This window comes from Salmo salar, chromosome ssa06 (assembly GCF_905237065.1).
Source record: "Salmo salar chromosome ssa06, Ssal_v3.1, whole genome shotgun sequence".
Lineage (NCBI taxonomy): Eukaryota > Metazoa > Chordata > Actinopteri > Salmoniformes > Salmonidae > Salmo > Salmo salar.
In genome coordinates, this window is record NC_059447.1 from 61,231,478 (window position 1) to 61,246,045 (window position 14,568).

The 14,568-nt window shown below is 43.9% G+C and overlaps 1 protein-coding gene across 9 annotated transcripts in view; it reads left to right on the plus strand.

Annotated features, from left to right (window-relative positions):
* LOC106607761 (A-kinase anchoring protein 7) overlaps positions 1–10,649 on the plus strand; it is a 51,768-nt gene extending 41,119 nt beyond the window's left edge. For 5 of the 9 annotated variants that reach the window (XM_014205097.2, XM_014205094.2, XM_014205096.2 and 2 more), the window contains one exon: positions 8,770–10,649. In XM_014205097.2, coding sequence (XP_014060572.1) covers positions 8,770–8,981 — 212 coding nt within the window. In that variant the 3' untranslated portion in view covers positions 8,982–10,649. The remainder of the gene's footprint in view (positions 1–8,769) is intronic. The other 4 variants (XR_006770289.1, XR_006770288.1, XR_006770287.1 and 1 more) reach the window with 4 other exon arrangements.
* The last annotated feature ends 3,919 nt before the right edge of the window (positions 10,650–14,568 follow it).

A 14,568-nucleotide genomic window follows, 5' to 3' on the forward strand; every position in this document is an offset into this window, starting at 1 on the left:
AGGGATATTCAGCGTATGCTTTTTAAATACCAATCAGTGCCCTTTGGGGCTCCCGAGTGGTGCAGTGGTCTAAGGCACTGCATCTCAGTGCTAGAGGCGTCACTACAGACACCCTGGTTTTATTCCAGCCAGTATCACAACCAGCCGTGATTGGGAGTCCCATAGGGCGGCGTACAATTGGCCCTAGCGTCGTTCGGGTTTGGCCGGTGTAGGCCATCATTGTAAATAAGAATTTGTTCTTAACTGACTTGCCCAGTTAAATAAAGGTTAAATGTATAATTTAGAACATTTGCGAGGCATTGAAAAACCTCCCTGGTCTTTGTGGTGAATTTGTGCTTGATATTCACTACTCGATTGAGGGACCTTACAGATCATATGTGTGGGGGTACAGAGATGGGGTAATCATTAAAAAAATAATGTTAACCGCTATTGAACACAGAATGAATCCATGCAACTTATTAAGGCTTGCCATAAAAAAAGTGGATGAATACTTATTGACTAAATTTTAATAGGGATGTGAATATTGTATTTGTAAATTCATCACTGTGTAAATAAATTCAACCACCATTTACAGCTCGACCTACCTGCCTCCTGCTGAATCTTTGTCCTTACGAGTGGACTGCTACAAGGGTCCTGATTTAGATCGGTTTCTGCCTAGAATATCCAACATTTTCATCAGCTATTTGTTAGTCAACTTTTCTATAATTAGATACATTCAGCTTCTCTTTTGTCATTAGGAGGCTAAATAAAACCCTTTCTCACCAGAATGTCATAAATCGATAGAATGAATGCTTCTATCTACTGTAGTTGACATCGGTACATTTTTCTCTGTCATCTCTGCTTCTTTCGCGGAGCAAAGACATTTAGGGACCATTGAGAAAATGTAATAATTGTTTTGTTTTTTTAAACAGGAAACATTTTCTGTAAAAATGTTCTAAATGACATCAGTTTGGCCAGTTGTAAGAAAATAGAAAGCTGTAAAAACGACCCAAAATGTTAAGATTTCAGTTTGGCTTGAATGCATATTTTATGTGGTTGAAATAAAATCAGCTTTAAAGATGCTGATAAATATAGCACCTAATTGCACATTCTCATTCTCTCAAGATCCTCTCAAAGAAAGAAACTCTATGCAAACTCACACATACTACACTGGCACTCCCACACACACACACACTCCTACATACATGCTCACACACATGCATATTGATGCCACACACACACACACACACACACACACACACACACACACACACACACACACACACACACACACACACACACACACACACACACACAGACAGACAAGTATACAGTATATCCTGATTGCCTAGTCACTTCTAACATGTACATACTGCATTACCTCACCTGGTACCCCTGCACGTTGACTCGTTACTGGTTCTCTTTGTATACAGCCTCATTGTTATTTTATTGTGTTACTATTTTCTTTTTTTATTTAGAAAATATTGTTCTTACTTTTGAACTCTGCATTGTTGGGAATGGGCTCGTAAGTAAGCATTTCATGGTGAAGTCTACACCAGTTGTATTCGGCGCATGTGACCAATAACATATTCTTTTTATTTAAAATCATATTTCTCCCCCTGTTCCCTGGTCAAAATGTATATTTGGTGTATCATTTTACTGCAAGAAATGATTCATTCTGCAGGAGTTAATATTAAGGCTACTTGAGAGGTTATAGACCTACAGTCAGTGTCCAGAGTTTCCATTTAACCCATGTTAACAGTAGGCTACAGCCTATTTGACGTCCCCTCCCTGTCTTGCGCCTGTTGAATTTCTATAGTGCCTCACAATCATCGCACTGCTATCATCCTCTTTTACCACTTCACCAAATCTTTCCCAAACATGGCTTTTCTGGATCTTCCCTTTTATTTTCAACTCTGCTTTTCACAGCTTTTCTCTTATTGAATTAAACTCCGACATTGTCCACAAAAGCATTTGGCGATTGGCATGTCGGCTATTTGGCGCACGTACAGTTAGGCCCTAAAGCTTAGGCTTACGCACTCATGGCAGATAGCCTAAAAATAATGAAAGGAAAAACCTCAATGTAGCCTATAGATATAAATTGCACAAGAATGATACACTTATGGATTTTTTAAAAATGTATTGTTTTCTCTTTATTTAATCCGCCCACCCACCCTTCATCCACTCAATATGTCATGACCCTAAACCCGCCCGCCCCGTGGATATAACTGTGGGGGCTGTGGGGTTATAAGTCAACCCGCGCATCACTAGTAGTCGGAGTTTCTCTGGCAGTTCGGCTTTTAGACTGCGTTGACTCACTCTACACATTTTTCCACTACTTAATAGTGAAGTGGTCATCGGAGATGGTGTTTATTCATATCATTAACTCTAGCTAGGCCTATACAGTGCTTTAAGTATTCACCCCATTTTGTTTAGGCAAGCCTAAATTAGTTCAGAAGTAAAACTTGGTTTAACAAATCACAAGTTTTATGGACTCACTCTGTGTGAAATAATAGGGGTTGACATTAATTTTGAATGACTACCCCTTCCTCTGTCCCCCATACATACAACATCTGTAAGGTCCCTCAGTCAAATATTGAATTTCAAGGACAGATTCAACTACAAAGACCTAGGAGCTTTTTGAAAGCCTCATAAAGAAGGTATGTGTTTGGTAGATGGGTAACAATAACAAATCAGACATTGAATATCTTCAAGCATGGTCAAGTTAATAATTATGCTGTGGATGATGTATTAAACCACCTAGACACATCAAAGATGCAGTCGTCCTTCTGAACTGAGCTGCAGGACAGGAAGGAAACTGCTCAGGGATGTCACCATGAGGCCATCGGTGATTTTAAAACAGCTTTAGAGTTCAATGGCTGTGATTGGAGAGAACTGAGGATGGATCAACATTGTAGTGACTCTACAATAATGACCGAATTGTGAAAAGAAGAATACAAATATGCAGAATATTCCATAACATGCATATGTATGCAACAAGGCACTAAAGTAATACTGAAGAAAAAAAACATGGCAAAGGAAGACACTTTTTGGCCTAAATGCAAAGCCTTATGTTTGGTACAAATCCAAACACAACACATCACTGAAATAACTGCCTCCTTATTTTCAGGCATGGTGGTGGCTGCATCATGGTATGGGTATGCTTGACATTGGCAAAGACTGGGGAGTTTTTCATGATGAGAAGAAAGGGGATGGAGCTAAGCACAGGCAAAATCCTAGAGGAAAACCTGCTTCAGCCTGCTTTACACCGGACTCTGGAAGAGGAATTCACCTTTTCAGCAGGACAATGACCTACAACACAAAGCCAAATCTACACTGGAGTTTCTTAGCAAGAAGACAGTGAATGTTCCTGAGTGACCAAGTACCAGTTGTGACTGGGAAAATATTGCCCAATACAGGTGTGCAACGGTCTTATGAGACTTACCCAAAAAGACTCACAGTTGTAATCGCTGCCAAAGTTGTTTCCAACATATATTAACTCAGGGAGGTGAATACTTATCTAAAGTGTTTTATTTTTCATTTATCTTTAAAAAAATAATAACTTTTCTTCCACTTTGATATGACATACTATTTTGTGTGGTTCGTTGACAAAAAAATGACAAATCCTTTTTAATGTCACTTTGTAATACAATAAAATGTGAAGAAATCCAATGGCCCTGTATGCGCTGGCTCTCTGCCTGACATCATTTTTTTCTATTCTTAGTAGAAAGCTACTCTCTAAAAGCAATTACAATTGTTCAAATATTGAATTGTAGAAAAGGATGATTGGATTTTCACTTACTGCATTCTGTTGCACGTTGACATTTTGATCTCAGATCTGATTGCTTTTTAATGTATCTTTTTGACCTGTAGGTTAACTCATTAAATGGTAACAGTAGTTGCCAGCTGTGAGGGAAAGTCATAGAGCTTGCACAGCTTTGTATTATTAGCCTCTCATTTAGTTCCTTATGATCGCTCATCTTTGTGTGGAATGTCGAGTAGCTGGCAAGATGAATAACCATGGTCTTGTAGAAAACCCTCTCTCTGGTCCTGGGAGTTAGACACAAACTTTTGGACACCTCTGGTCCGGGCTACTCCATAGCTAGGGGGTTGCCATGGGTCCTTCCAGAACACTCTTCCCTGGCTAGAGTCATCTGACCTGGTCATCCCAATCACAGGCTGTACTTGGTGAGGATCTCAAACCCCCAACACAGTCAGTGCTTTAGTTGAACAAGGAGATGCAGAGAGACAACCGGTCAGAAGAACTTTGCACCACTTCAACACAACTCACCACTGGAGGAGCCTTCCTACAAGGACAATCCTCCAACCTGGACTTCCCAACTGTGTGATAGCGCATCGCTGACGATACAACCACTTCCACCATTACTTCCTGTTTCAATGCTGTCTGTCTTGAGCGTGGTATTAAGATGAAAATCTGTCTCCCGCTGGTCATCCTACGTTGTCTAACCGGGGAGCTGGGACAGTTGTACCTATAGTCAAAACTGGCACCTCTTTCGGAGACCACGCACATATACATACACACACACAGCTGTGGCAGTCAGCTGCCGGCCATTCCAAAGCAGTTATCCAAGGCAGCGAAAGGGAAGAGGGGGGAGCTTGAGTAACCCCCTCCCTTTCCACACACTCACACACCCCTCCCCTTTTTGTCACAGAGTGAACGCAGCCTTCACCCTCTCAGTTGACTCCCTCGTTCACTCACTCCGTCTCAGGCAGTGTGGAAGCCGTGCTGGATTTTACTACTCATCTGTTTGCAGCGGGGTAGAGCAGAGAGCGATAGAGAGAGGGGGTAAAGACAGAGAGAGACGGGGGGCAGAGGAGCGGTGCGGCTATGGGGCAGTTGTGTTGCTTTCCCTTCTCCCGAGCAGAGGAGAAGATCCGTAAGTCTTTGGGTGTGGGTGGTCTTTCTGTCTTCTGGTTTGCTTGTGGCTGGGACTCAGATCTATGGGATAAAGGGGCTCATCATTTTAGTGTATGTCTCTGTGAGAATGTGTGTTTGTATCCGAGTGTCCATTATTGTGTTTGTATCGTGTGTGTGTGGGTAAGTATGTGCTTTTGTGTGTGTACTTGTATTTGCACCTTGGGTCTTATCTTAGCATTGCGGAAGAGTTTATAGTCCACTATAAACGACGTGCACATGCCATAAACGTGCGTGCTCCTGTCTCTGTCACCAGTGTACTGATATCTGAACTTGGGGCTGTCTGTCAAAGTGCCCGTGTCTTTTTCTGGAGCTGCTATGTGCCAACAGCCTCTCCAACAATTGGCAATGCAGCACACTCAGCACTGGAAGCTCCCATGCTGCCAAAAAATTTATTTTTCATTTCTCTATTATAAATCCGTCCAAAGCTCTTGCCAGTCTGGCAGAGCTAGTCTTTTTTAATTTGGCAGGATTTTCTCTCTGCATTGTTTCTCTGTCTCCAACTCGATGGGGGCCTTTTCTCTGTTGAAACACTGCAATCAGAGAGCTGCCTTTTTCTGAGAGCATGTTTGCCCTACTTTTAATTCTAGCTAGGTGGGGGGAGAGAGAGAGCGAGTAGGAGTGAGAGGGAAACTAGAGGGATAGGGAGGGAGGGGAAGAAAGAGAGAAGGGTGAAGAGGTTTGTCATGAGAGGTCAGATGCTTGTTGGGCGATGTGATTGTGTTGTCACCACGCCTCGTGAGCACAGCTGGGCGCGAGGAGCGTGTCCTTGTTTGGCTGCTGGCTGGCTGTGTGAATACTGTGAAAGGGTGTCTGTGTTTTCCACGGAAAAGGGAGACCGTCTGTTCTTCCACGGGCACAAACTGTGAGCCCTGAGCATCTGACAACCCCAACAGTGCTAAATAATAGCTTTGTAATTTTAAAAGGCAGCATGGTGGGGTGGAGGGGGGAGGGGAGGGCTGGTAGTTGTAACCAGCTAAAGCTGATCTGTCTGCCTGGTATTCCCAGTGTCGTTATAAAAGACAGGACGAGGGCCTCAGAACACACTCAGACACATACAGTGCTAGTTAGTTTTAGTGATTCAAGCAGAGGCTTCATTGTGATCTGTATCCACAATTGGAAGAGAACACTTGATTGTTCTCTTGCTATGGCATCATGTCAGCCTGAGGTGTGCAGCACATTCCTGCTTGTGTGTCTGATGAGTAAGATGCATGACTGGCAGAGCGTGCTGGTGTTGCTGCCTGTCTGCACTCCTGTCGGTCTGCTTTTATGCAGCCACATGTGCATGCACACAGACACACACACACACACGCAGTCATGGAAAAACACATACGCACGGCCTATTCTAACCCCGTCCAAGGACAGATTGGAGCTGGGACCCAATGGCAACCTTGTCATGCCACCAGCACCAGGTCCCTATGGTGACGGAGAGACACGCGCCCTGTGATGTAGGACTGCAGAAGGTCCAGAAGCGCTAGGCTCAGCATGCAATGACTTTCACTCACTCACACTCACACACACACACACACACACACACACACACTGTATGGGCTCATTTGATGCATCACTTTATCTTGTTGGAGGATATCCTAGTTGCTGTGTTGTGAATACTCATTTTTGTTTTGGAATGTGGCTTATCCATTATCCATGAGATTCAGTCTAGTGTGCTGGTTGACGAGGTGCTGTGTGTGTGTGTGTGTGTGTGTGTGTGTGTGTGTGTGTGTGTGTGTGTGTGTGTGTGTGTGTGTGTGTGTGTGTGTGCGCACAGCAGAGAGCGAGCAGAGCTAAAAAAGATCCTCCCTCGCCTCATTTCCCTCAGATGACCTGGTGGTTTAGGAGTTCTCTCAGGATCTCCCTAATGGAGCTGCCGTTTCCTCAGGAAATACCTCCAAGCAGACTCCACCGCACCACTCCCCCTTCCAGGGATGGAGGAAAACCACCCACGTTTACATTTTAGTCACTTAGCAGACGCTCTTATCCAGAGCGACTTACAGGAGCAATTAGGTTTAAGTGCCTTGCTCAAGGGCACATCGACATAGTTTTTTCCCCCTGGTCGGCTCGGGGATTAGAACCAGCTACCTACCGCCCCGTTTGATAACACGTCTGATGAAATGTCTGGCCACGAGTGGAGTAGACACGGAGAGAGAGAGAGACTGCTGTTCGATACTTGCATAGTTTAATACTCTCAAAATCATTCTAATGCTATCACCATGACTACTACCCATGCTAGTCTGGGTTTTGGCTTCCCTTTTTTCTCAGTCCAATACAAAAGGTGAACCACTTCGCGTTGTCTCTCAGGTACACCCTGCTGGCCAGCTCTTAATCTGTCAGCCTGATCTCTCCTGTATTATTATAGGTGTGGATGTAGCGTTTAGTGCTCTCGTAAAGTTCTCTCTGAGCCACAGCACTAACTAATGGAATAGAGTTTACCTTCACGCTGCTCACTGTTGTCGTTGGAGTGGGAGAGCGAGAGAGTCTCTCTAGTCTACGATGTTCAGGTTTGGTGTCTGTCAACCCATAAGGCGTCTGTCTTTTCTGTGAGTTTCCCCCCTCTTCACGTGGCAAATGCAGACATAGAATTGCTAGTATCTAGTTCTGTGGATGTATGCACGCCCTTCTATGTACTGCATACTCTCTCACATTGTGTTCTGTGGACTTCCGTGGTACAAAGTGCACTCCTGCCTTGATTGAGTTATGTTTTTCATCACACTTTTGAAATCCACTTCTCCGTGTGTTACTCGTAAAGCAGCCCACGCTTTATTCTAATCTACATACTGTAAGGTAGAATAAAGGGCATTACTTTGCCATGTAAAGAAAGCTATTTATTTCTCCCCCTCTGCTGTAAGTATTCATTAAATGTCTTTGGAGACAGACTCATCTCTGAGAGAAATACACTTATGAACCTTTCTTAATCAGATTACTTGATTCTGTAACACAGTGGTCCTCTGAGTACAAGACCATAAAACACCACAGAAATCAAATGTGTGAGATTCCTAAATCACTGAGTGTTGAAATTCACCAAACCTATCATTCAGTACTGCATTCAAGGTATGCTCTCAATCAATCAAAATGTGTATGGCCAATCAAAATAAAGAATAGGCTAATCGCCACACAACCTCCCCTGATTGTGGGAAATGGAGTCTGATTTGTGTTGAAGTACTGTTCTATTGCTAAACGGCTATTGTTTGTCTTGCAGATCTTTTTCAGAGTGGGCCTCGGGCTGCTCGGACAAGTACGTGTGTCTCTGTCTCTCAGTGGGCTCTCTGAGTCCCAAAGCACCATTTCATTTAAAAGCACTGTACTCTCCCGGACTTCCTCCTTTTGACATGTTCTTGTGTAACTAGCAGACGGTTTGACTCTAAACCATACTGGAGCGAGAGCGTGAAAGGATGACACCAGTGTTTGTCCTGTTTTAGCCTCCGCTTCTCAGTGTTCTCACTGTCAATGCCAAATCCCCTGTCACTCTAATGCACCCTCCAACTCGAACATACTTTAATACTGGCAGACTGTCACTGATACAGTAGCTAACAAGAGAACTGTACTGCAGGCACAGCATATTTCTCCTAAAACTATAGCTACAGTAAATTCATAGCTTACCTTAATCACTTAAGTGCTCAAAATGTGAATTGTACTCCTCTGGGAATGTGCTTAATTGACACTGTATGAGCTTACCATCACTGAACTTTGAGCCTTGAAGAGCCTTTAACCAAGGGGCTCTTGTTGTGTTGACAGAACATGACACTGAGCTGGAATAGGGTAAAGGTCATGTAGCTCAGAGTTGCTAGGCTGCATGGTGTGAGTGGTGACAGGGTGTAGTAGTGATGCTAGCTGTTGTGGTGTCGTTGGTTGTGTAGGTGTGAAGAGGGGTCCGGAGCCTGACGATGAGGAGCTGGTGAGTCTGAGTAAGAGGCTGGTGGAGGACGCCGTGCTGCGGGCCGTGCAGCAGTTCATGGATGAGACTCAGCACAACGGGGCCGCGTCATCTGACCTGGCGCGGCCCTCAGACAACCTCAACAGTAACACTGTCAACACTACCACCACTGACACCAGCGCCAGCAGCAAGTGACCACAGACAATTTCCCCCAGCCAGCACTGGACACTAACCAGCCCAGGCAGGAACTCAGGCAGTCAACCAGCCCAGGAGCCAATAGGCAGTTGAGTGGTTTTACTAGACAAGGAAGGAGTTTTTTTGGAGCAGGACACTGAATTGATTGTGGAATCCCTATGCAGCTTTTTGTGTATCTTTAACTCTGTCACCCACTACTCTCAGCAGTCTCCCTCCACACAAGCCCCTGTCGTGTCTGTCTGTCCAACTGTCTGACTAGTTTGGACCTTCATTCTTTCCTCCTGTAAAGTGTTTCCCTTTTGAAGGAAATTGCTGTTCTGATTTATTGGCTGCCAAAGGTCGCCCCAACATTCAGAGTGGAGCTGACGTGTCACGACACACACTACAGACTGATCTGGGACCTGAGGTTAGGTTGGGCTAAACCTCGGCCCTCTGCAAGGTGCGGTCAGTGCAAAGACAATCACCGTCTTTCTACTAAAGCTAAAACATCACTACAAAATTAACTGCAACTCAAAAACTTGAGACCAAGGGAATTGAGCTGGACTATGCAGTTAGAAAATATGCTGGGAACTATGTTTACGTGATCCTGTCTCATCTGTGCTGTATGTGGTTAAAACGTGAAGGGTAAATGAAGAGTGGGTCCCATGTCCTACCTATGGTAAAAATCTGCTTTTTAAAATCTAATGAAAACACAGCCAAAAAGGTTGACCTACCGACGATGAGGATCACATTGGGTGTCTGTTAGTTTGTTTGTGTGTTTTGTTTGTCCCCTGTAGAAGAGGCTGGTTGATGCAGCAGGCCTGGTTGGGAAGCACCTTCACACACAGAACCAGTGTCCGTCTCAGAAACTACAGGACATAAAGGAGCTTTTATCCCAGCCAGCTGTCCAGGCTAGCATCCGCCGGAAGATCTCTGGCGGACAGAGTCCATCTGCATCTGACTGACTGAACACTACCAGTGCCCGCCTCCAGGGCGGAGACAGCACCAAGGAACGTCACATACTGTAAGAGTAGGTTACTGTAACACGTACTGTAAGAGTAGGTTACTGTAACACGTACTGTAAGAGTAGGTTACTGTAACACGTACTGTAAGAGTAGGTTACTGTAACACGTACTGTAAGAGTAGGTTACTGTACCACACAGGAGAGAGACACCACAGTACAAACACAACAGAAAGTGCATCCAGTTGTCATAGTGGAAGGTTTTCTGTATGGTAATATTATTTACATAAAAAAAAAAAGATGTTTGTAATTTTGAAATGAGTAGAAAAAAAATTGTTGGCTGAAAAAAGGACAACTGATGAATTTCAGTTTTTTATTTTACATGCTGTTAGCGAAGGAGATGCTTAAATTACCACATCCGAGCTGGCCTTAATAATGACTGAATTGAAGTAAACCTTGATTTATTATTACCTTGCTCTTGGAGGCTTGTGTTTTGTTTATGTCTGTGTTCAGCTTTTGCATAAATTCACCAGAACCTTAACATATGCTTTGTGTCACAGATGTATCGTGGGATGCCACAGCGTTGTCTGCTGCCTTGCTTATGGTCTCCACAGTCTAAAGGTTGTTCTATGTACCAGGTCTGCTAGATGTCAACGACAGTTTTGTGTGTCATGTCTAGCCACAATGAACAATAAAAAAAAATAAAAAAATAAGGATATGAAAATCGATCGAACAGACTTTGTTTCCTGTCAGGTTGACTGATGCCTTGAGGGTGTTTTGGGATGATCTATGGTGTCTATCTTGGGGGATGGTTCAAGGCAAAGATCTAGAGCTTTTTGTGATGCACCCTCATTGGAATTTCCTCACAACAGATGGGTCAGTGGGTAGTTCCTGTATTTTAAAAGCATCTGCCTCAAGCAGTTGTTTTACTCATATACTTCTCCATGTTTTCTCATCTATTTTTGGATCTTGGCCCTCAAAAGCTCCCGTTCGCCTGAGCCCTGGCACCATCTGGCCAAGCAGAGGGGGGGGGAAACAAAGAGAAAGGGGGAGTGGACGCTGCCCAGAGATCGAAGCAGGATTGGCGGTCGTGGGCTGAAACTATACTTATCACGGAGCTGCCTGCTCCGATCGATACGCGCTCCCTGCCGGAGCCACCAGTCTTCTCTTCACACCAGTCTGTAACATAATCTGCTATAGTATAGACAGACTAATAACTCCCATCTACTCAATGGCTCTCTGTATATGACCACTGCATTGAAGCCACCATCTGTCATAGTGAAGGCATAACAGTCACACAAAGGTTAAATGTGTCATGATATCAGTCCCAGAGCAATCTCTTTCAGTATATTCGTAATCAATGGTTGACTGATGTCAGAGTTGCGTATTTCATTGTTCATCATCCGGTGACTAAATTCCACTGTCTGCTTGGAGAAGTCGATACTGGGGTCATATAAATGATATAGCAGACCTTTGCTCTTTACTCTCGACCTCGCCTCTCCAAGATTGTGTTGTATGACGCACTAGCTGGCTGTGTGGAAGAGACCATGTGCGTCTACACCTGTGTGCCATGTGAACTGTCAATCATGTGTCCAAAAACTCCTTCATTTCCATGCTTGGAAAATCACCTCTATCCCTCACCTCTATCATATCTCTATAGTTATCAGACTCTGAAACTACTGATGAAAGTCAATGTGGTTTGCAGGAAATTAATGTGTAATGTCAAATGCAGATGTGAGTGACAACATAATTAAAGATATATAGGTAACTGCCCTAATAAAGGAAACACCCGTGTAAAGTGTGTTAATAGAGCATTAGGCCACCACGATACCACCAGAACAGCTTCAATGTGCCTTGGCATAGATTTTACAAGTGTCTGGAACTCTGTTGGAGGGATGCCACACGATTCTTCCACGAGAAGTTCCATCGTTTGGTGTTTTGTTGATGGTGGTGGACAACGCTGCGCGGCTCTAGAATCTCCCATAAGTGTTCAATTGGGTTGAGATCTGGTGACTGAGACACATACACACACCCTTTAAACCCCCCTATGCTCCTTTGAGACCCCTCTTTCAAAGTCACTGAGATCTCTTCTTCTAACCATGGTGGCCAAAATAATGAGCAACTGGGCGTTTTTATACGTTTTACCCTAAGCATGATGGGATGTTAATTTCTTAATTAACTCTGGATCCACACCTGTGTGGAATCACCTGTTTTCAATGTACGGTAGTTTGTATCCCATATTTACTTGTGTTTCCATGACCATGTCACCATAAATCCCTTGAATGATTTTAATTGTTCATGACAAATCCTGACATGTATTCATAGACAATCACAGCATGCAGGTTCACTCTCCTAACAGAAAGCAGCTTTAATATTTTACTATTGTTTTCACTGGGAGGTAGGTGAGGTACTGCAATGTGAATCTTTTCTGCTATTTGGAGCATTATTAAACTTTGGCTCATAGATCACCAATGTCATAACATTTCATAAACAGTTAATTATTAAACCAAGGAATGATGTCAAATCTATTCTGGACTAATGGACCTAAATGAGGAAGAGATTAGAGTTAGAGCTTTTGGTTTTTCTGTGATGGTCGACCGATAGCCCCAGAATCATCATGCCTCATTAGGTGTGCATAAAGTAATGTAGTGTTTGTCTTTCCATGGCATGGATAAGGAAGCCATAGTGGCACTGGGAAACTCTCCCGTCCCCCATAGATAATGAAGGCATTTCCACTTCCCAGCTGTACATTTTTTTTAATACTGCTGTTTTCACAACAACGACAAAATTGATAAATTGATTGTGCAGAGTTAATTTTCTCTCAAGAAAACAGAACATAAATATAGACGTTGAATAATAACCCTGCATGAGGCTGTTTGAATTGTATTAAATGAGGGCAGAGCTGTTATTTTTCTACCTCCATCAATTTCCTATTACTACTAATGATTTTGCCAATACATGAAGTACAACTATCACATTTTCTATCTGTATGTTTTCAACTTTTTCTTCTCTTTCATTAGAAAGATAAAAGCTTGTGGTCTCTTGTTAGCATTGTGTTTGTGTATTTTTCCCTGTTCCAGTCATATCCCCGCCAGGCTGTGCATACATCTGCCTCAATGCCATGTGTCAACCTCAGGACTCGAGAAACACACACACACACACACACACACACACACACACACACACACACACCACCCAATCCTCAGAAATAAATGTATCATGAACAGCAAGTTTTCTGCCTTTCTTTTTATTCCCCACATTCCTCACATTTTTGTCTGTCCTTTTGTTGATGCTTTCTGACCACAGAGAGAAGGATTATTGTCAGTTAGTTGCAGCTTGCACACATCAGGCTGAATAATGGCTCAAACAATGTTGTGTTGAAGTGCCTAGGTCCATGAAATAGTGTTCTGTATGATGGCCTTGAAACACCATGCCTGATGGTAGCGAAATTATAAAAAATGTTTAATTTCATGTATGTGTGAATTCTTCCCCTTCAACACTTGAAGAGGTCTGATATATGCTACATTACTCTCGCAGGCATCGTAGTACACCCTCTCCCTCTCTCTCACAAAGCTCTCATGGGAACCCCAAAATTAGGCTAATACACAATGAAAGCCCCCGGCAAGTAGCCAAGCGGTGAAAGTGTTGGGCCAATAACCGACTAGGTGAAAAATCTGTTGATCTACCCTTAAGCAAGGCACCAAATTACTCCAGGGTTGCCATCAATAATGGCTGATCCCTGGCTGTGACTCCACTCTCCGAGGGTGTCTCAGGGGGAGTGAGATATGCAAAAAAAAACATTTTCCATTTCACACCACACACGTATAGTGTGAATCAGGATAAATACATGCACCCCCTGTTTGATCCTGACCTCTCACATCTCTGGGAACACTTCACTGTTCCACCCATCGATTCTGACCTGTGGCGTATGTCCTTTGGCTGTAGTGGTGGATGAGAAAGAAAAGAAAAGCCACTGTTTTCCCACGTTACCACTGCTCCAACATGGCCATTAGCCTTGTGTCACCAGCCACTGCCTCCACAGCCTGACGACCCTGAGAAGATAGAGCAACACTGAACCCTCCCGCTCCCTCTTATCTCTACCCAGTCCAGTAATGAGGAGGGATAGAGGCAGCAGCCATGCCACAGCAGACTGACATATCCCTGTGATCTAAGCTAGCAGTTGGTATGGCTCCTGTTTCCACGGCAACCCGATAACATGATTAAGAGAGTGCCTCATCGGAATTAATTTATTCAAACATCACCTTATGCATCTGTTTATCTCCGGGGGGTACAGGACATGGGCCCATTCCCACTGAGATCTGAACAGACATGATGGAGACTCACAGGAGATAGGGAAAGGGGATACCTAGTCAGTTGCAATTGAATGCCCAGGCCTTCAGCCTTGCTCTGGGACACGAGGTCACCCCCACCACACACACACACACCTCATTGTGTACACACGCGGCACGAGCACGCAGCCAGGGATCGGATTGGGAACAGAATGACTGGTTATTAACTTTTACATTTTTCTTTATTTAAAAATACTAAAATGCTTGAGGGGACTTAACTGGGGCTACGCAGATTTGTGACGTGGCTATAGCCCCCCCAGCCCCAGTGTAGCGCCGTGCCTGTATTAGCGGCTTGGGT